Below are 23,235 nucleotides of genomic sequence, written 5' to 3'. Positions count from 1 at the left end.
CCTCAGGCCTGGGGGAGGACCCCATGAATCCCAGCCAGGACCGCAGCAAAGAGTGCCTCCCCCCGAAGAAGAGGGAGTCCCGCCAGGGCTCATCAGAACAGCGCCCCCCCAGAGGACGACTTCAAACACCCCGCACCTCTCCGCAGCCGGAGGCCGCACCTGTCCGAGGGGCGGGAGAACAGCGGCGAGTCACGATTTGATAACAAAGACATCCTCCCGCCCCCAGCCCCGCCTCTGGCTCCGCCCCCAGCCCCGCCTCTGGCTCCGCCCCCACTGCCCACCCTCCCTTTGTCCTTGTCATGGCAGGTCCCTTACCCCTCCTCCATGCACCACCCGTACCTGCCCGGCCCATCGGGGGACAGGCGCAGCTCGGGATCGCCGTCCTGGAGAGACGCCCCCTGCATGAGGGCAGTGGACAGTGGCACGGAGCCCCCAGTTCCCCACCACTCCCGCTGGCTACGGGGTGACATCCCTCCCCTGGGACTCCAGCACCCCATCTCTGTGCCCGCGTTTAAGAGCACTTACGCGGTGGACTCTAGGGACATGTGGTCATATTTGAGCTCCCCTCGGAGAGACTATGGCTCCTCCCTCTTCACCTCTCCCCCACATCTCTTCCCCCAGCCGTCAATCTACACCCCCGACATTCTCACAGACGCCAGGCTCAGGTACCCTGGTAGGAGACCCAACGGTCTTGACGGACCAGGCAGTAGACCAGAGTCTGGAGGGAGGCTGGCCTCTGGTGGAGACTGTGGGAATGACACCCGATTCAGACCTGGCGGTTCCCATTCCAATGGCAGGAAGAGGCAGCAGGAGGACCTGGCGGGGCGTGGCACGGGGCGTGGCATGGGGCGTGGCTCCCTGTCCCAGGAGACTCCTAATGCACATTCCTTCCTTCATGACACGGACATGGATCCTCTGACCACGCCCCCCAAACCGTCTGCGGTTCACGACTACACCTCCGACTCCCGAACAGGAAAGCCGTCTGCCCCCAGCGACCCCCCCGCTGGAAGCGGCAGGCAGGCAGAAGCTCAGATTTACTATGCCCTGGGTTCGCTGTACCCGTCCGCACACCACAACCCTCAGGCCTACACCAACCCGACCCCCTCAGGACACCCTGCTCCCCATTTGAGGAACCAGCACTCCCCACAAGGTCTGCACAACAGCCATGGGGCGGATCAGGAGCCGGAGCTCTCCCCAGGGTCCTACCGGCCTTCGGTTTCGGTCCTCGGTGACCTTGACCGACCTCCAAACGCACTCCTACCTCATTTTGTCAAGGGTTCGCTCATCGAGCTGGCGGGAGGCCGTCTGAAGAGAGTGGAGGAACTGCGGACGGAGGACTTCCTGCAAAGCGCCGACACCTCACCTGAGTTCCACCTGAGCACATGCACCGTCCTGCTGATCTCACCTGGTCCCGCCGACGGCTTCAACCACCTGCAGGTTCTGCTCGCCGACCGCAACACTCAGGTCAGTTGTGCAGTGTCATCAGAAGAAACAGCTGTATGTCCGAAAGGTGCAGTGAAAAAGACAAACCCAGGCCTGGTTGCTTATCACATGAGCTACTCACTTATTTAGGGAGAAACATCACAGTTTACAGTTTATGAACAAGATATTCTAGCCAGTTGAAATGGCTTAAGAGCAAAAACAGCAAAATGCATTAAAGTCAGTGCTCAACATTAGCTTGCTTCCTGCTGGACGTCTGAATACTAAATATGCCAAATCTCCTATCATGGTTGTGCAGCTGATACACAGATATACTCGGATTTCTCACTAGATCATTACAGCCCAACAGACACAGGCTGTCTGTGTTTGGAGCACATGATTGGATGAATAAACACAAAACAGCAGTAGAGTCCACAGTCAAATAACGAATCAAGGGACCAAAAACTAACGACCTAGTCAGAAACCCTTGCGCTGTGACGGACTCTGATCTTTACTACCAACATGAATTCAATTACAAAATCAGCTTTCTAACAATTTTAAAATATAGCTTGAATAAAAGTTTTAATGCCCCGACAAGATTCTTGTGCAGGCGTTCGTCGGCAGCTGGGTTGACTACTGTAATGGTCTCGTAACTGCACTTTTCACAACGGCTGCTGTGTATTAAGAGCACGGCTGTCAGAGCTTTAACCACCACAACGAGGGCAGAGCACACTACTCCATTTCTAAAATCTCTGTATAGCTATAGAAATGACTTAAAAGCACTACTACCTACTACCGTACAAATCACTGAATGGATTAGAACCAGAACATGTCTCAGATCTGCCCAGTATATAGGCACGGCAGGAACCTTAGCTCCATGGACACAGGCCAGCGTGTAGAGCCCAGAATTCAAACCAAACATGGACACAGGCCAGCGTGTAGAGCCCAGAATTCAAACCAAACATGGTGAAGCAGTGGTAAGCTCTTAGTGGAACTGTCTCCCGGTCCAATTAACGTGTGGCCCAAATGCAGCACCTTTGAACTCCAGCACTCTCCCATGATGCTGTTCTCTCACGCAGGGAGAAGAACTAAGAGCTCGCACACGGCAGCTTGTCAGCACTTCATTGGTTCATTTATTTTATGCTATATAAACAGTCTCTTTAACTGAAGCAGTCAATAAGGATGAGGTAGGCACTCCAGAGCAAGTAAAGCTGGACCAGTTAAGCGTTCTAATTCCAATGGCACGCGAGTAGCGTCGTCACTCCTCAGTGCACTCCTCCACAGGGCTTCACTCCTCATTGCACTCCTCCACAGGGCATCACTCCTCATTGCACTCCTCCACAGGGCGTCACTCCTCATTGCACTCCTCCACAGGGCATCACTCCTCATTGCACTCCTCCACAGGGCATCACTCCTCAGTGCACTCCTCCACACGGCTTCACTCCTCAGTGCACTCCTCCACAGGGCGTCACTCCTCAAGGCTCAGTGTGCATCACTGAACGGTGAAACCTGCGGGCTTAAATGGGGTGGAAAAGTAAAGGAAAAAATGTGTGATAAGGGCAAATTAATAGGAGGGGAGTGAGCAAGGGGTGTGTGTGTGTGTGTGTGTGTGTGTGTGTGTGTGTGTGTGTGTGTGTGTGTGTGTGTGTGTGTGTGTGTGTGTGTGTGTGTGTGTGTGTGTGTGTGTCTGGATCTCTCCCTTGACCACTGGGCCTGGCTCACCATGACAATAAGTTTTCTTATTCATTTTTTATATATGTGTAAAACATTTTGAACTGTCACTGTGCATGAAAAGTGCTGTACAGACTGGTGTGGTGGGATTAGTGCCGTACAGACTGGATGGGTGGGATTAGTGCTGTATAGACTGGATGGGAGGGATTAGTGCTGTACAGACTGGTGTGGTGGGATTAGTGCTGTATAGACTGGATGGGTGGGATTATTGCTGTACAGACTGGATGGGTGGGATTAGTGCCGTACAGACTGGATGGGTGGGATTAGTGCCGTACAGACTGGATGGGTGGGATTAGTGCCGTACAGACTGGATGGGTGGGATTAGTGCTGTATAGACTGGATGGGAGGGATTAGTGCTGTACAGACTGGTGTGGTGGGATTAGTGCTGTACAGACTGGATGGGTGGGACTGCTGTATAGACTGGATGGGTGGGATTAGTGCTGTACACACTGGATGGGTGGGATTAGTGCTGTACAGACTGGATGGGTGGGATTAGTGCCGTACAGACTGGATGGGTGGGATTAGTGCTGTACAGACTGGTACAGCCTAACAAAAGTCATCTATCATCATAACATAAGGCTGCTAGCAGACAGTCTAACAAACACTAACACTGGAATATCAACAATAATAACTAATGTAAGACCTTAAAAATGCTGTGGTTGTTATTTCTGGTATTCTTTGCTATTTAATTTAACTTAATATTTTAAGTGTTATTGCTTTTGATGCAAGCCAACTCTTAATGTAACAACTCACAGTGTCCAAACCTGAAAAGCCTTCAACATATATGACTTGTAGAACCTTCCAGAAATCACTGAATAATAAGACCTTCCCCTTGATCAGGTCGAGGGCAGGGATCCAGTAGATATGTGGACTAATTCTGGTTATTCTAAACTGCCTCCAATTTGCTCAAATGCTCGCCTCAGAGGTAGTGTTTGAGTGTGTCCTGAGGTTTGAGTATTTGAGTGTGTCCTGAGGTTTCAGTGTCCTCAGGTTTGAGTGTTTGAGTGTGTCCTCGGGTTTGCGTGTTTGAGTGTGTCCTCAGGTTTGAGTGTTTGAGTGTGTCCTCAGTTTTGAGTGTCCCCTCAGGTTTGAGTGTTTGAATGTGTCCTCAGGTTCAAGTGTGTCTTCATGTTTCTTCATTTGGTGGTTTTGTTTTGGTCACGAGGAGGAAAATTATGTGAAAAAGATTTCAGACACTGTAGTTTGATTACTTTGTATCTCTTGCAGCTTTAAGGTGACATTTAAGCAATAGTTTGCTTATATCAGACTAACGTGCCCAACATGCAGTTAATTAGCCAAGCCAATACATCTACATTTGCTTTAATAGTGTTGAACTGGAACACAAGGTCAGTGCAGAAAACAAGCAATGTAAGCTTATTACCACACACCTAATTGTACTCCTGTAATCACACCTGATTCTGCTCCTATAATCACACCTGATTCTTTTCCTGTAATGACACCTCATTTTATTCCTGTAATCACACCCGATTCCACTCCTGTAATCACACCTTATTTCACTCCTGTAATCACACCTTATTTCACTCCTGTAATCACACCTGATTCCACTGTAATCACACCTGATTTCCCTTGTTTAATTATACCCGATTCCTCTTGTTTAATTACACCGTATTCTGCTCCTGTAATCACACCTCATTCCTCTTAATTACACCTGATTCCACTCCTGTAATCACACCTGATTCCTCTTAATTACACCGGATTCTGCTCCTGTAATCACACCTCATTCCTCTTAATTACACCTGATTCCACTCCTGTAATCACACCTGATTCCTCGTTTAATTACACCTGATTCCACTCCTGTAATCACACCTGATTCCTCTTAATTACACCGGATTCTGCTCCTGTAATCACACCTCATTCCTCTTAATTACACCTGATTCAACTCCTGTAATCACACCTGATTCCTCTTGTTAAATTACACCGGATTCTGCTCCTGTAATCACACCTGATTCCTCGTTTAATTACACCTGATTCCACTCCTGTAATCACGCCTGATTCCAACAACTGATCAGTTTATTGATTAGTGGTAAATTTCTTTTTAAAGGCTCATTAAATTCCAATCCTAACATGTTTGTCATCCGTTGCTCCTGCACGATTTAGATAGCGTTTAAATAGCGTTTAGAGATGCTATTTGCTTCCATACCATCAGTGAATCAGCTCTAGACACGCAGGCTGCATCATTCCAGCATCTCAGCATGTTTCTCAGTTTTCCAGATCTGTGAGTCCAGAAGACGGGTTCTGTCTGGCATCTCTTGAGCAGCGATCCGCTGCCACCATCACCCACAGATTGCTCTGCAGACATCTGTGCCTGGGTTTTGTGGGAATGTCGAGTGTAAAAACTGTTATATAAATAAACAGAAAAAGAGAAGTGTAAAAGAGCCGAGAGGGAGTTCAGGAATTAAACAGTCAATGGGGGGTGCAGGTACGAGTTCTGGTTTCCCTGGCAATTAAACCTGGGCCAGTGGGAATGGGGTGGTTGTTCAGCAGAAGCTTTGCCTATGGTTCTCCTGGGCCGTGCAGTGGCATCCATCACTGATTACAGGGTTATGTGTAGTGTGTATGTGTATGATGTGGGTTTATGTGTAGTGATAGTTGGTACTAACAGTCAGACTGATGCAGGTTTATGTGTTTTTGTTTTGGCAGGAAATGCTCACGGTTTTAGAAGAGTATCCGTTTTTCGTGCGGGATCGAGGATGGTCTTCATGCAGCCCTCAGCGAAGCGGCCAGCTCTACGGGCTCGCCTGTCGCCAGCTCAGCATGGGTGACGTGTGCCTGGCGCTGACCCCGATGCCCACCTCCCCCCGCCCCGCCCACGCCGGCCGTACGCGCACCAGCTCTCAAGCACAGCGTTCATACGCTCGCCCCGCAGAGTCCGGCACACACAGGTCACAGAGGATGCCCCCGCCCCCTCCTCCGCTTCCCCCTCCCCCTCCCGCCCCAACTCTTCCTTATGATTCGCTGAGCTCAAGCCAGGGACGGCCACGCCCACGCAAGAGACGCTGGTCTGCGCCGGAGCTGCAGACCGGAGACAGGACCTGCCCAGATTTACCTCAAAGCTGTAAGCGAGTGAGACAGCAGTAGTGAGACAGCGGTAGTGAGACAGCGGTGTGCAGCTTCTTCCCACAATCACAACTACTCACACTCACCCCCAGCTGCCCAGGGCAAAGCAGGCGGAACCCGCACAACGTGTAAGGGTTTTAATACAGACTTATTATTCGTGACCTCATGGTTGCTCTGGAAGAGCCATGGAAACTGCCCCCCCTTCATGTTGTCCACGGGGCAGTACGGGTGGTGAAGGCTGGGCAGGGGGTAAAAACGTGATGCTAGTGAAGCCCAAAATTCACAGTGAAACTGTCGGTCTTTACGTGAGACAATCAGAATCACCAGTCTGACGCCACGCAGTTGCTGTCTGTTTTAGTAATGGTTGTCCTATGCCTACTGATGGTGTTCCTTCTGCAGGGTATCTCTTCTAACTCAGTATTATAAGTAAATAACATTGGATGGGGAAAAAAGAGCAAATATATAAATATATGGATATATCTTATTACAGGTGTTATATGAATATGCTAAAAAAAATGAATCTAAAGTTAATGGTTCCTTTCGTAATGCAGTTTAATTTCATGCTTATGAACTAAGCTCTGGTCTTCTGCCTTGCAGAGTGAATGTATCCGCAACCTTTAGCCAAGCTTCTCAGCGTGTGGTCACCATGCCAAATCACCTCAGCGTTACAATCCAGTGTGTTCTTACAAAGGAAAAGACACTAATGATGGAAAGATCAGCACGTCAGCACATGGCGGGGTCAGCGGGTCAGCGGGCAAGCGTAGCGCGGCTGTTCGTTGGTGTTTTTCCATGGGTTGATGAAGAAGAGTTTAACGGTGCTAATAACACACTGGAAGGTGACGCTGCGTGAGTGCACTCGACCTTACGACGTGCTTATGTTTGTTTTTTTTTATGTTTCTGTACGTTCAAGAGCAGGGAAAAAAACGAGGGGAAGTATTTTGAAGTCAGATACGGGTATTCATTCTTAATCAAGCACACTCTCTCACTTTACAGCCTCTTTTAGTTCGTCTTTGTTCTTCTTTTTCCAGAAAAAGAATGTTATTTTTTTTCTTTATAAATGTATAGCTATAAAATTGTATATTTTTAAAATTGTGAGACTGTATTACAGTGTTCGCTAGAAATAAAAGAAGGCTTTATAGATTTATATGGAATGAGATTTATTATTTTACATTTTTGAAAAATAAGAGAGATTAGACATGAAATTAGCTTAAATAAATACTTGAGGTCGAGGTTGTAACTTCCATAACATAAAGTAACCTTTGATACCTATACTTGTAACACCTATAGATGTCAAACAAATTGACAACGAACACATATAGGTATTACAAAAAGATGTGACAAGATTGTATACTAAATTAGGCAAGAAGACTTTTTACATTTTCAGCATTTTATAAGGTCAAAACATGCCTAAGCACAACCCAAGGTTCCTATGTCTGAGTCCTGAGTGAGTCAGTTTTATAATTAAAGTAAATAAAAGACCAACATTAAAGTGAAAATAAACTTATAAGAGTACTGGCACATTTATAAAAGACCGCATATGCTCTTACCTCAACTACATATGCTAATATGATTCATTTCTAGAACGAACTTGAAGCTATCACCAGATAGATTGTTGTCATTTGCATAATTTTATGTGCATGATGTCATTTGTTTGACGTCATCTGCACGTTATTTGAAGCATTTTTATCAAAAATAATCCTTTTACATTTACCATAATTTCCATGTGCTTTTATGAAAAAATAAATCCCAAGGTAAAATAAATGTTACACTTAGGCTACACTTAAAGTCCCAGAGAACCTAAATCTCTGGTTTCCTTCCAATTAGACTCGACGCCTTCCCAACGTCCAAAATATTTGGCCAGAATTTCTCCCCCTTCTGATATAAAATAAGCACATGAGATGGCGTTCATTACTGTTAAAACCCAGACAATAACTTTGTGGAATGTCCCTACAACAGGTTCTCCTGAGGTAGTTACAGGAACGCTGAGCAAGCTGGTTCACACCCCACGTGTCTACAGCTACAGGCGTTCCAGATCCTCCAGATCCAGAGTGACTTACATATATTTCAGTATGAAGGCACAGGTGCTTCCTGTGAACTCAACCACTTGTTGTCACTAGCAGCGTGTTCTGTCTGCCCCACTAGAAATGGAATCTTATTATTTTTCAGTTAATTGTATTGAACCTGTATTTAAAAAAAAGGTTTTCTACAAAAAGGGGGAAATGGAGTGTTGTATGTCTGGATTGCAGGTTCTCTTTGGTAGCTGGACGTGGGAGTGCTGTTCACACCCCCATGGGGCACGTCTGCCTCTGTGCACGTCTTCTGGCCTTCGGAGGATCTGAAGCTGGGACGGCCCCAGGCCTCCTGCCTCCTAGCTGCTGCTGTGTGAGTCGGGATATCACTTTGCTTCACCTTCTGGCAGGTGGAGCTGGAGGAGAAGCTCATGTGCAAACAGGGGCACCACCTGCACACACAGCCATTAGGGGGGGAATTTTGTGATACCAATGATGAAGCTGAAGCTTTGGAAATATAAATGCACTATTATTTGTATGATTTGCCACTAAAGCACCTTCATTAAACTGAGCTGAACTGAATTGACACACACGGCCCATTAGTTCAGCTTATAACATGTTTGCTTCACTGCAGCTCACTCTGCTGGCTGCATCAAACACTGTTGGTCTTTTTAACATTTGATGCGCCGTAACTTACAAAAGATTGATTTGAAATTCCATTTTAATTATGTATTATGTTTTATGTGTATTGAGAAAGGTGCTACATAAGTGTAGTTTCATTCATTCGTTCATTCATTCTTTGTTTTATCACTCAATTGTGCCAAAACAATGATTCATATGATAACTATTCATTTGACTAAATTGCTCATCCATACAGAAGAGGATTTCATGTCAATTAAAAGACATTTCATATTCCTAAACTATCTTGAAGTTCTCTCCACACAATAAACCCAAAACAAAAACTGTAGATATTATAAATTTGATTTTGCTATATGTTGTGTTAATACAGATGGGCTGAACAATGATAACATAGCTGAGCTATAATCACATCAGCTCTGCCCTGTGAAGCTCATTCTAGCTGTGACCCATAAATACACGTCTCCCTATGACCTCTCATCACTTGCACTTCCTCTTACTGAGAGCCAGCTCAGGCCTAGTTGTTCACGTTCACCTGGTCGAGCAGGTGAAGAGAGGAAGTGGCAACATGGAGATGGTGGGCTGAGGAATGGCTAAGTAGTTCTGACAAGAGGTAAATGTGGTAAATGTAATGTTCATGTTTCTGTTTCCTAGCACACCTGATTTTTTAACATTTTGGTAGTTACAGGATTATTTCAGCGTTACAATTAATAAATACATTTTCCTCAACAAGCAGAGAGGTGTAAAATAGTTTTTAACATATTAGGCCAACATGTAAATTAAAAATGTTTAATGTATCATATCTGTCAATTTCACCCAAATCGAAATTTGTCCTATTAGCAATATTAGCTTCAATAGTATTTCACAGGGCTTAATTTCAGGACAAGCACTGTCTGTTTCTCCAACACCAAGAAAACCACTCTTACTGGTGAATCTCCAGCGTCAGCCCAACAAGCTCCCAAACGTGAGCCACACAAACCGTGGCCACACATACGTCATCTAGGGTTGCCACCTAGGTCTGACAAAAAAACAAGGACACTGTCTAGTTGTTGAGCGGGGGTGGGGGTGGGGGGGTGGGGGGAGGGGGGGGCGGCGAACATAAGTTGTTGAGCGGGGTGGGTGAACGTAAGTTGTTGAGCAGGGTGGGTGAACGTAAGTTGTTGAGCGGGGTGGGTGAACGTAAGTTGTTGAGCGATTGGCGAACGTAAGTTGTTGAGCGGGGGTGGCGAACGTAAAATGTTACCGGAGGGGTTTAAAATGGACACAGCGAGAAAAAAACAGATTTAAAGTGTGCAGAAACAGTCTGAATCGTGGTTTGAACTAACCTAGTTTTTTTTGCCGGGACCGAATATTAAAAAGAAGAAAAACCGGGACAAACCGGGACAGGCTTGTGAAAACCAGGACAGTCCCGGGAAAACCGGGACAGGTGGCAACACTAACGTCATCTTACAACCACCCACCTGTGCTGTGATCAACTTCCTGTTCTTTGGCTGTGTGACATCAGGAAACTCCTCTCCGAAGCACAGGTCAATCTCATAGCGCGGCCTTGGTCCTCCAGCCTGTAGGTGGCGATGTAAGTCTGCAGAAAGGACAAAGGTCATATAAGCCATATTAGTGAGCTAATGCAGGAAGCAACTTTAGATAAATTACCTAACTTAGTACTTCTTGGATACACAAGTATCCAAACATAGTACTACTTTACACAAGTGACCTAACAGTACTGCTTTAAAGAAGTAAGCTAACATAGTACTACTTTACACAAGCAACCCAACATAGTACTTCCTGGTTTAGAGAAATGACCTAAAATAATACTGCTTTACTCAACATAGTACTGCCTTACACAACCTAACATAGTACCTTACACATCCTATTACTACTTTACACAACCTAACATAGCACTGCCTTACACAACCTAACAGTACTACCTTACACAAACTACCATAGTACCTTACACATCCTATTACTACTTTACACAACCTAACATAGCACTACCTTACACAACCTAACAGTACCACCTTACACAACCTAACATAGCACTGCCTTACACAACCTAACATAGCACTGCCTTACACAACCTAACAGTACTACCTTACACAACCTAACATAGCACTGCCTTACACAACCTAACAGTACTACCTTACACAACCTAACAGTACTACCTTACACAACCTAACATAGTACCTTACACATCCTATTACTACTTTACACAACCTAACATAGCACTGCCTTACACAACCTAACATAGCACTACCTTACACAACCTAACAGTACTACCTTACACAACCTAACATAGCACTGCCTTACACAACCTAACATAGCACTACCTTACACAACCTAACAGTACTACCTTACACAACCTAACATAGTACCTTACACATCCTATTACTACTTTACACAACCTAACATAGCACTGCCTTACACAACCTAACAGTACTACCTTACACAACCTAACAGTACTACCTTACACAACCTAACATAGTACTGCCTTACACAACCTAACAGTACTACCTTACACAACCTAACATAGCACTACCTTACACAACCTAACAGTACTACCTTACACAACCTAACATAGTACCTTACACATCCTATTACTACGTTACACAACCTAACAGTACTACCTTACACAACCTAACAGCAGGGTTGCCAACTTTTGACGTTCGCTTGGAGTGAGATTTTAACCTGGAGCCGGTGGCGAGTGTATCCAGTGTACCCCCAGTGTGAATCAGTGTAACAGATGCAGTGTTATATCGCCGGTGGATGGCGCCAGAGCCAGCGAACTAGTAACGTATTGAATCATATATGTGGATCTGAGGTAAACAAACTGGATATTTTTTTTCGGCGTGAGATATCGGAAGTGTGGCGTGAGAGCGTGTGAAAACGGTCAAATGCGTGTGTCTCACGCTCAATGCGTGAGAGTTGGCAACCCTGTAACAGTACTACCTTACACAACCTAACAGTACTACCTTACACAACCTAACAGTACTACCTTACACAACCTAACAGTACTACCTTACACAACCTAACAGTACTACCTTACACCTTTCCCGTGTGCCCTCCCTGTTCCCCTCACCATGCAGGAAGATGTGCATGTCGAGGAGTTTGCAGGTACGCTCTCTCTCCAGCTTGTTGGGTCTGTCCCTGTGCTGGGCCAGTGGGCCATCCCAGTACACCCTGCCTTGACAGAAGCGCTTGATGAAGACCCCATCCGGAGCCACCCACACCAGCACACCTTTCTCCAGGTGGGGCAGCAGGCAGCCCATGGCCTGGCACACACCCGGGGGCAGTGGCGTGGCATCCACCAGGGGGAAGAAGAGCTTGTGAGCGGCACAAGGCCCATAGATCCGCTCACTGCCCACTGGGGTGGAGCCCTGCAGGATGAAGCAGCCCTCTGGGGAAGTGCTGATCACCTTCTGCACGAGGAGACCACGGTAGAACAAACACACCTGTAGCCTGAAGTCTTCACACACACACACACACACACACACACACACACACACACACACACACACACACACACACACACACACAAAGAATAATAAAATAAAACTAATATAATAAAATAATAAAAAAACTTGTACGCTGTGATGTCTCTGTTGGGAACACTAATACAGCTGTGATGTCTCTGTTGGGAACACTAATACAGCTGTGATGTCTCCACTGGTGTAACGCCAGGGGCGTCAGTGTGTTGAGCAGAGCGAGGTTTATTAAGGGCATATCCATAATCAGAGTAGGGGTCACAGTCCAGAGTCAACCAGCCAACACTGAGATTCATAGTGACAGCCAGAACTGAACAGACTAGCAAAAGGACAAGAACAAAACACTAAGGAAAATACACAGCAAAACACTAGAAATACTTGACTTGCGTTGGACAGCCAGATTGCAAAAAAAAACACTACATAGCCTACATACATCCAGGAACTCACGAAACATAGCCAGGAACAACGTTCCCACATTCAATAACCAGCCCTGAACAATACAAAGGACAGGGTTTAAATACACTGGACTAACAAGGAAAACAACTAGAAACAGGTGGGAATGATAATCATGGGGCGGGGTTACTAATGTCATGGGAGTGGCAGGAGAAACACATGGGGAACCAAAACATAGACACATGGCTGTAAAAACAAATGGTACACTTGACAGGTGGGGGTGGGGCTAGACGTGACAGCTTGGAACACTAATACAGCTGTGATATCTCCATTGGGAACACTAATACAGCAGCTGTAATGTCTCAGGTAAGAACACTAACACAGCAGCTGTAATGTCTCAGGTAAGAACACTAATACAGCAGCTGTAATGTCTCCGTTAAGAACACTAATACAGCAGCTGTAATGTCTCAGGTAAGAACACTAATACAGCAGCTGTAATGTCTCCGTTAAGAACACTAATACAGCAGCTGTAATGTCTCCGTTAAGAACACTAATAAAGCTGTAATGTCTCAGTTAAGAACACTAATAAAGCTGTAATGTCTCTGCTGGTAACACTAATACAGCTGTGATGTCTCTGTTGGGAACACTAATACAGCTGTGATGTCTCTGCTGGGAACACTAATACAGCTGTGATGTCTCCATTGGTAACACTAATACAGCTGTGATGTCTCTGCTGGGAACACTAATACAGCTGTGATGTCTCCATTGGTAACACTAATACAGCTGTGATGTCTCTGCTGGGAACACTAATACAGCTGTGATGTCTCCATTGGTAACACTAATACAGCTGTGATGTCTCTGCTGGGAACACTAATACAGCTGTGAGGCCTCCATTGGTAACACTAATACAGCTGTGATGTCTCTGTTGGTAACACTAATACAGCTGTGATGTCTCTGTTGGGAACACTAATACAGCTGTGATGTCTCTGTTGGTAACACTAATACAGCTGTAATGTCTGTTGGTAACACTAATACAGCTGTGATGTCTCTGCTGGGAACACTAATACAGCTGTGATGTCTCTGTTGGAAACACTAATACAGCTGTGATGTCTCTGCTGGGAACACTAATACAGCTGTGATGTCTCCATTGGTAACACTAATACAGCTGTGATGTCTCTGCTGGGAACACTAATACAGCTGTGATGTCTCCATTGGTAACACTAATACAGCTGTGATGTCTCTGCTGGGAGCACTAACCACAACCATTCTTGAGTGCTTTTGTAGACTTGTGAGCACCTGTAAGTCTAAAATGCCTTGCGAGTCCTGTAATCTCATTCTTCTTGTGAAATGTTGAAGACCTATAGTCCCAGAAGCAACCAAGGAGCCCAATAACATTGTGGATCCTCCTTAGGGAGCATGTTTTCCCCATGGACTTAATGGACTGTTCACTTGCTCATTAAAATCACATGTGCACTAACGAGGTGGGACATGTCAGTCTAATTTCTAATGAATCACTGGTTAGTCGGATTTTGTCATTTGTTTTAAACTGAATACAGGATACCAATGTCCTGACTTTATTAAAATTTTTGTATACATTTTTCTACCATTTTTATTTGTTGGTTGTGTGTCTGGTGTTTTATATAACAGATGTATTTCAATGTTTCACTAAACACTTTATTTCAGGCCATGGTACATTTCTAGTTCATGGGTGCTAATAATATCGTTCGCTGTTTTCCACCTAATTTCACTTTCCACTTTTTTCACTTTCATCTTTAAAAATGTACTTCCCACTGTGAGCTAGTTAGCCTAGCCAAGCCCTGGGCTACCCACCTGAGATCTGGCCCACGGAGGGCATCAGAGGGACAGAGACCGAGCTAGTGCTCTCGAAGCCAGGAGCACTGTAGCTGGTATGAAGGTTCAGTCTGATATCAACTGGTATCTCTGCACAAAGCAAACACACACACACACACACACACACACACACACACACACACACACACACACACACACACACACACACACACACACATACGCACCAGACCAGACCTGTATTACTACACTTGAGGAAAACTTACAGCCTACAAGCTTCAGTCACTGGTATCACTTCTTGCATCAGGGCCCCAATGGAACAATGCTACATCCACTATACGATTAGATATAAATAGACTTCTGTTAACTTCTGTAAAAATGTGGGCATTTGATTAAATTAGCATATATTAGCATGGTCACTGAGACAAAATTTTGTTGATGCTTCTAGTATACCTCAGATGAAACAATAGTTAAAAAGACGGATACTAACCATTTGACTGTCCTTTGTTGTTGGATTCAAATTTTACATCATCCTACAGTGAAATCAAGAGAAATTCCAGCTCATACACAAACCGTATCTAAGAGCTTAGCTGAATTAGAACATACACATAATTTTGTACACTCTAAAAGTATTTGCCATATAATTTAGATACAAGTATGTCACTTTCAAGAATGACACAGGCAATATAAAAGCTTGGTAGTACTGTCCACACATGGCCAGTAGATGTCAGAAAAGCCTATTTTCCGTTTCTGTTTCCATGGGGATTTCCAGCCTTCAGTCCTGCTGTTATAACCTGTGTGGTTGGATCGCCTGTATTACCTGACTCAGGACTTTTTGGAGTTCTTTCGGCGTCCTGCCCTGATGGCTAACATTTGTTTCTGAGAAAGAGAATGAGCACAGAATATGTGTCTCTGATCCAGGTCTCTAAATAAGAACAGAGCAAGAGAGAAAGACAGAAAGAGACACAGTGACAAACCATGAGCTCTGCTGTCTTACCTGCAGGTCTCTCTGTGTCCTCCATTATGCGGTAGACTTTGTATGGCTCTGAGATGTCCAGCTGACTGCACTCTGGGACCTCCTGGAAGTCTGTGCTCTTGTTGAGGGCACACCGGAGACGCGTCTTCCAAGCAGAGGGGTCTGCTTTGTCCCTGCCTTCCAGATACTTTCCCTTATACACAGCCCATGCCTGGAGTGTCACACAGAGAGAGAGAGAGAGAGAGAGAGAGAGAGAGAGAGAGAGAGAGAGAGAGAGAGAGAGAGAGAGAGAGAGAGAGAGAGAGAGAAGAGAGAGAGAGAGAGAGAGAGAGAGAGAGAGAGAGAGAGAGAGATGAGAGAGAGAATGAGAGAGATAGAAGCAAGAAAAAGACTTTAATTACATTTCAGTGACATTTAATTACATTTGCACATTACAATTGCAATTCTTGAGAAAACAGTCAGTTCAATTCAGTAGCCTGAGCTTTATTGGCATTAGTCGGTCTTCATGAAGACTTTTGCATCAGTCATAGGAGACCTCTGATACCTTAGTGGACTTCTGAAACTATGGCTGTGAACTCTGGTTGTTTCTTCACGAGTGTCTCACCTTGAAGAGCGCCGCGTCTTCGCTCTGCCTGTAGTCCTGTTTAGCTGCGTGCTTCCACGGGATTTTAAACATCGTTTTCTCGCCGTTCTCCCAACTAAGACCGTAGTATTTTCCGCTATCAATTTGTGCAATTAACCACTCCCTTAGACGCAGATTTTTCCCTTTCTCGTCCATGATCAAACCCAAGTCTTAAGAAGCCTGAAATGTGACAATCAATAAACTGAAGTACTTGAAACAAATTCCAACATGATCGAATTAGTGAGGCTACGTGTTAGTACACGCAAATATGTTTAACTGATTTTTCAAGCTAGTCCATAGGTGGCTAAACATTGAGTAAACTATTAATAAAGTAATTCAAAAGGAAATGACTTTAAAACTCACAGTGTCTTTAGAGCATGTAAATGTGCGCTCACATGCGCGTTGTGTCTAATTACTGCTGCGCGCTCAGAACGAAAGTAAAAGCACCAAGTGGAGAACTTTCGGTTTCCTGTGTGAAAAAGGTCGCCAGCGTCTCATATCACATTATTTTTGGCCTAGTCGTCCAAACGTGATTAAAAGTCAACCGAAACAAAATGAACCAAAATATTGCATACGTGCACAAAATATCACATACATGGACCGATCATCTTCTGCATTTTGTATTAAACAATGGAAAAATACGACATTTCAAATAAAGTACTACGGGGAATCGGGTCTAGTGGATTTAATTTTAATTGAATAGGACCTAATTGTGCTAACCAACTAACCAGCGTCTACCAGCAAAGATGTAATAACCCAGAAATGCCCCATGCAGAAAGGCAGGTAAGTCTCCACGTGGTGGCGCTGCACTTTCCCATTCACATTTGATGCTGGTGCGATTTTCCGTTTCTGTTTACCATGACCAAAAGAAGAAATGAAACAAACGCATTATGACTGCTGATCTTTTTACGACACTTCCAGATTACGTTAAAATACATGTATCATCTGAAGCAAGTGAGTGAATAAAGGGGAAATTAAACATGTCACTTTTTTTTACTTTTCACAGAAAGCCGCGCAATACTGAAACTGAGATCATTTACTGATCACGCGAAATACATTTTGACTACAGGAGTCTTGTTTTCACGCTAACGCATCGTACTTTACAGATATGACGTCCTGTCACTTCTTTATCCAACTGTACAGTACAGTCGTAATCCAGCATGGATTACTGAAGGCGGTTAGGTTTACTGGGATGACTGGGATGAAGTTAAAGTTTTAAACATCCAAATAATATCAACTCCAAATAATTTCAGCCAACAGACACCAGAATTAGTGTGATAGTTGGCAAAACAGCAGGTGGCGCTATTTCACTAGAATAAAAATGTCTTCCTCTGCAGGGATTCAGAGCTGATAAGAGCTTAATTTAACGCAGTGTGTGTGTGTGTGTGTGTGTGTGTGTGTGTGTGTGTGTGTGTGTGTGTGTGTGAGAGAGATACAGACAGAAAGAAAGAGATAGACTGGGGCTGTCTATGCATATGCTAGTTATACGTTTAATACAGATTGTAAAATTACTCTGATGTGTGTAGGAAATGGAATTAGTTTGCAGAAAATGGCGATAAATAGTTCAATTATTCAATTATAAATTCAATTATTTGCGTGTTTATTTTCATAGACTGAATGAAATGTGCATCTCTCAGACCAGCTGCCCCAAACTATTTTAAAACTTTATTTTTCCCACAGACTAAAACAGGTGGACATTATCATAGCATTTGTGCTGAATATTAAATCTTTATCAGGGATAATTTTTGTGACAGAGCATTTAAACTGTATAAAAATGTGTTACATATTTAAATAAGGATTTAAAATATGAAAAACACACCTGTCAAACGTACAGGTGATGTGCAGGTGTGTGATTGCATGTATGTGGTCTTAGGTATGTTTGTCTTCAGTGTGCAGACAGCATCGAGGGGTCCACTGTCCTTGGTACTGTGTTTCCAAACTACACATGATGACATCAGAGCACACTGGAAACAAATAAAACTATGAGTGATGGAGAAATTCTGAATTCATCATACAAGATTTTTGTCATGTGGCAAAATCTTTTCTGACCAGTGTAATCAGACAGTTCCTCCATCCCAGCCGATGTCCATGTTTCAGTACTGAGGTGTTCCAGGTCTCCTGGGCACCTCCAGTTTTTGACAAAACTGAATCATGAGAAGACAGAATGAGAGAACTCCCCTGGATTATCACCAACACCAATTATAATTTATGCAAATTATACATATGCCAAAAATAATTAATTAATTCATTAATTACACTTCAGTCAGCAAATAAAACTATGCCACATGGCTGGAGAGAGCTGTGGAGTGTGAAACACCCATTTCACTTGTTCAGTCCCAAACCACAACCTGAACAAGTGCAGTCTATCAAAGATCAAAGGTCACACCCACAAACATGGTCATACTTTTGAGCTCATTTTATCTTGTGTTTTTACATCACCAATATTGTAATTGAGGTTTTTCTGATCAAAAACCATTCATTTTTAATATGTCTTTGATTACACAAGCCTCTGCAACCAGAGTAACCATTGGCCTAGAAATCCTCTCACTTCTACTCTTCTATCTGAAGCACATCTTAAGACATCTACACTAGTATGCACTGTAGCTCCTTCACTACATTTAACTGTTGAGCACTACGTCACTAGTTTGATCTCCACCTGTTCATCCATTCTTCACTATTTGGCTCCTTTCACACCCAGATGTGTCCAGGCTAGGTCCAAGCAACATGGTTGAATGACAACATCCATTCCCCCGCAAGAAAGCGTCAAATAACAGAATGGAAATAGACAAAAGACAGGCTGCAGGGCTACCTATTTGTAGTTTAAAAAGCCAATTATTTAATTTTATATTGCTGACATTGTATCTAGACAAAGCAATAAACCTATGATCTTATTTAATACCATAAACTCTGTTTTGAACATTCTAGTTTGCTGCTCTACCAAGTCTTCTAAAACTTTGAATGAAGATAAAACTGAGGTTATGTTTTTTGGTTTGCCCAAACACACTGATCTTTCACTGAATAGAACTGGTGGTCTGCCAGTTTTGCAAAGTCTTACATTGTAAAATATGTACTTTCAAAGGGTTCTCTAAACTTAAATAAGAATATAATTGAACTAAATAAATTTAAACGTAATATTGAGTAATTTCAAAAAAATTCTGTAAACAGTGCTAACAAGTTTAGTTAACGCATGTGCACTTCAAGTCAGTGGCATTTTCTACAGGGTTTCCCTGTCTGTGCAAACAGGAGAGGCTCTATTTCCCCTTTTACATTTAAATTTTGACATCTTGAGAGGTTGAAAATTACATTTCAAATGCATTATCATGGAATGTAAATGCATATTAAGTGAGTAACATTTTAATTATAATTTTGATACAACCTAGGGGGCTGTGGTGCACACGTGCCCAGAGCGGTGGGCAGCCCAAGTCCGGCACCCAGGGAGCAGTTGGAGTTGGCTGCCTTGCTCAAGGGCACCTCAGTCATGGCCTGGAGGCAGTTCCCTAACCACCAGACCATGACTGCCAAGGCACAAATAAAGCATTCAAATGTATGTGTAAATAAAATATGAATAGACATCTACCAAATTGCAAAAGTAAATGGAATTATTGCATTTGAATTTGAATTTTGAGCTCAAAGATGCTTGTATGAGTGGAACATGTAAATGCCAATTTAGGATTACATTGCAATTTAGTGTATTGCATTTAAATTTTAAATTTAGAGGCAGATTTACCTCCATATATAACAGAGGAGGCATTTAAAATTTATATTGCAGACATCGCCTGAAAAGCCCCATTCAGACTGAATTAGTTTCAGTTCATTTTACAGTCCTAAAATAATTTACATTTATCATAAATCTTTCTAACAGATGTTGCCTTTAAGTCATGTAAAATAACATTTAGCAGAACTTCTTAGTGTCAGTTTCCATTCTGGAAAATCAGAATTTTCATTGAGTTCTGAATATCATAGCTAATCAATAGAACTACAGTGGCTGATAATTTCATTAGAAACTGGTTTGTTTCAGCTGTTTAGCAGCCAAAAATTTTTCATATTTTTTATCTTCTTTAGTCTGCTTTCCAAAATGAAGGGAGTAACTGTGTTAAAGAGAAGATAAATATTGTGTTTTTTAGATATTCAGCTTTGTTGAAGTATGACTCACTGCAGGACATGATGTTTAGAATTAATAAGTCATTTTAGAAAATGGTTTTATTTATGCTTATTTGTTTTTGAATGGTTGTTTTTCTCTTTTTCCAGATTCAGCCAATTTCTGGAACTGCTGCAGTGTTTCTTATTTTTCAAGCTTAACATGAAGACCATTTGTATCTCCTTTAAATGAAGAGTTTGTTGCCCACTTCTGCTTACAGCTCACACTGTGCGGTCCTGGGTTTGTTTTGGTATATTCCATTCAATTTGGTAAATATTAAGGTGACCATCTTGACTTGTTTCTTGAAGTTGTGATAGCTTTTGTTCTCCCAACTAAAATTGCTTTGTTGTGCAGGTAAAGAACTTGCTGGGTAATATTTGATCCCGATCTTAGATTTGATAAACATATAAGCAGAGGTGTCAATTCCAGGTTCAGAAAGTAAAAGTCCTCACCAGGATTTTGCTCAAGCTTGCTGGATTTTCTAATTAATGCAACCAGGTAAAATTAGTGGAATCAACACAATCCAGGAAGCCTGAGCAAAATCCTGGTGAGGACGTTTACTTTCTAAACCTGGAATTGACACCTCTGCATATAAGCTGGTCGTGAACAGCTTATTCCATCATAGATTAAGATTAGACCATTTATGTCCCTTCAATATCCAGAGAAGTACATGCTCTTATTAATTAAGTGTTCGTTAGCTGAGCTGCAGCAGCACGCTAGCTCACTCACACAAGGACGAGGGAGGACACCACAGCTCCGACGCTGGTACATCTTCACCGGACGCTGGTACATCTTCACTGGCCTCCTGGATCTCACAGGATCCAACTGAAAGCAACTTAATTTGTTTTTAACTCTTTATTTGCATTTATGCCATCTTACACAGGAGACCTACGTCAGCCTCTGTATGGTCCAACGTCGGTCAGGTCCCTCAGATCATCTGATCAGTTTGATCACGGTAGGGACTCCCTCTCAGGCGAACCTCCAAGGTGACCGAGTCTTCACAGCTGCAGCGACGAAGATGTGGAACAATCTACCCCTAGAACTAGATCTGCTCTTTCCCATCCTGATTCCTCTGAACCCATCACGTTCGGACATGCTCGACGGCTCCTTTCCTCCTTTCCAGCATATAGATCCTGAATCTTCAACTTGTCTCCTCTGCTGAGTCACTCTGCCTGCAGACCTGACTTCATGGGGGGGAAGCAGACAGCAGGACAGACAGATGACGGGCAGGATTTACCAGCGCCCAGTCCAGAAGCTGTCACTCTGACGCCCGCTTCACTACAGCGCCACAAAGTAGACGTAGCTACGTCGCACTGTCACGGCCACACAAAACAAGCCTGTTGTGATAGACGGCGTGTGACCCAGGTCAAGGACACAAGCTGTGGAAACATCTGAGGGAGTTAGGCCATCAGAGTTAGTGCTCTGTCTGTGCCATCATGTCTGGTGATCTCTGTAGCTATTGATTGGTCTGACCTGCTCATTTTATGGTGAGTGAAGAAAGCAGGGTGGGGTTAGAGGAGAGGCATAAATATACAGCCGGACACGTAGTCACAGGGTAATGTCACGCCAGTCTGGCTGGCATGACAACTCAATTCAGAAATCCATTCAATTCAAAAATTCAATTCAAAAGGGAGTTTTTTGTGAGACAGACGAGCAGAGGACGAGACGAGATGAGAAAAGCAGCAGCACTGGGTGAGTCACAGAACCAAACAAGTATTTTGCCTTCTGCGTCAGACTTACCGGAGGCCAGCAGCAGACACGGGGTGTGGTCTGTGAACAACACGACCCCCACCCCAACCAACCACCCCCAGAACACGACCCCCACCCATCCAACCACCCCCCAGCCCCGCTATGACATTTCCAGCCCAGCGGTTAATAGAGGGTCGCGACCCCTCACTGGGTCTTCTGCGCGTTCACTCTGACGCACGGAGACTGGACCAGCGAACAACAAAGCCAGTCAGCATCACCCCTCTGAGCCCCGTCCCTGTGTCCATCTGTCCCTGTGTCCATCTGTCTGAGTCAGACAGTGCAGGAGAGAGTGGGTGGGTGTGGTCAGGGGGTCTGCACACCGCTGCCCTGTGTCTGCCTACGTATCATTGTGGTGACTCATTCATGTTCTGATGTGACAATGTTATTTCTACCACACTAATGAAGAGTAACTGTTTTTTTTTATATATATGTATATACACACACATAATGTGGTGCATTTGGTCTCTGTTCATGTTCACAAATGGAGGAGCACTAGAGAAATAAATTGCTGAAATAAATTAGAGTAGAGTGTCAACATTTTTAAGCAGCAAAAGAAAATATACAGGATAAAGAATAATTGTGCATAAAAATATATTAGATTTACATGATCAAAGAACTGTTGGAGCCTCCTCATAGCAGAAGGCAGCAGAGAGAGAGAGAGAGAGGGAGAGAGAGAGAGAAGGGAGGGGCCACTGGTACAAAGAGAAGAGGAGAGACAGAAAGCGAGGGAGGGGGAACCACTCAGGAAGAGGTGATGTCATCTCTACAAAAAGCGAATCAGAATATGGGATAGACAGAGGGAGGACAGAAGGATGCTAGAGAGAGAGACAGGGAGAGGGAGGGAAAGAGAGAGGGAGGGAGCGAGGGAGGGGAGGGCTTTTTTTTCCATCACTGCAGCATCAGAGCAGAAGGTAGCAATCCAACCATTGGATAGTAGAAGCAGGAGGAAAGAGAGAGAGAGAGAGAGAGAGAGAGAGACCGAGAAAGAGGGAGAGAGAAAGGTGTGTCACACTAACAAGAGGAAAGTGTTACTGAGCTCCATCTATACCTGCGAAGGTAAGAGCCGTTATAATCACTCCGATAAATGCCTAAGGATTGAACAATGGATGTGTGAGTGGTTTGTGGGTTTTGTGTGTAACTGTATGAGTGTGGTGTGTGTGTGTGTGTGTGTGTGTGTGTGTGCGTGCATGCGAGCG

At 44.1% G+C, this 23,235-nt stretch overlaps 3 protein-coding genes across 10 annotated transcripts in view; 2 read left to right on the top strand and 1 right to left on the bottom strand.

Moving 5' to 3' along the window:
- The first annotated feature begins 6 nt into the window (after positions 1-6).
- LOC143525236 (uncharacterized) lies at positions 7-7,366 on the top strand. The gene is given in 3 exon segments (XM_077018915.1): positions 7-104; positions 106-1,464; positions 5,812-7,366. Coding segments are annotated over 3 exon segments (1,878 nt in total). The 5' UTR covers positions 7-23; the 3' UTR covers positions 6,250-7,366.
- A 5-nt stretch (positions 7,367-7,371) lies between these two features.
- Positions 7,372-16,929, bottom strand: irf10 (interferon regulatory factor 10). Of its 4 annotated transcripts, XM_077018917.1 has the most exons (10): positions 16,881-16,913; positions 16,516-16,621; positions 16,135-16,332; positions 15,552-15,741; positions 15,375-15,433; positions 15,045-15,087; positions 14,576-14,686; positions 11,947-12,333; positions 10,334-10,452; positions 7,372-8,689 (listed from the first exon to the last, which is right to left on the bottom strand). In XM_077018917.1, exons 3-10 carry the CDS (start codon positions 16,306-16,308, stop codon positions 8,624-8,626), a joined length of 1,149 nt encoding a protein of 382 aa, XP_076875032.1. In that variant the 5' UTR covers positions 16,309-16,332; positions 16,516-16,621; positions 16,881-16,913; the 3' UTR covers positions 7,372-8,623. The 4 variants fall into 4 exon arrangements, with proteins under 4 accessions (XP_076875032.1, XP_076875034.1, XP_076875031.1 ...); XM_077018919.1 differs by having other exon boundaries at positions 12,106-12,333; positions 16,516-16,929; XM_077018916.1 differs by having other exon boundaries at positions 16,516-16,921.
- A 5,999-nt stretch (positions 16,930-22,928) lies between these two features.
- Positions 22,929-23,235, top strand: part of l1camb (L1 cell adhesion molecule, paralog b) — a 40,726-nt gene continuing 40,419 nt past the window's right edge. For all 5 annotated transcript variants that reach the window (XM_077018910.1, XM_077018913.1, XM_077018911.1 and 2 more), the window contains exon 1: positions 22,929-23,095. The gene's annotated coding sequence lies outside the window, so the exon portion shown is untranslated. The remainder of the gene's footprint in view (positions 23,096-23,235) is intronic.

Source organism: Brachyhypopomus gauderio, chromosome 10 (genome assembly GCF_052324685.1).
Source record: "Brachyhypopomus gauderio isolate BG-103 chromosome 10, BGAUD_0.2, whole genome shotgun sequence".
NCBI lineage: Eukaryota > Metazoa > Chordata > Actinopteri > Gymnotiformes > Hypopomidae > Brachyhypopomus > Brachyhypopomus gauderio.
Note: the sequence above shows the minus strand (reverse complement) of the source record. Positions and strands in the feature narration are given on the sequence as shown.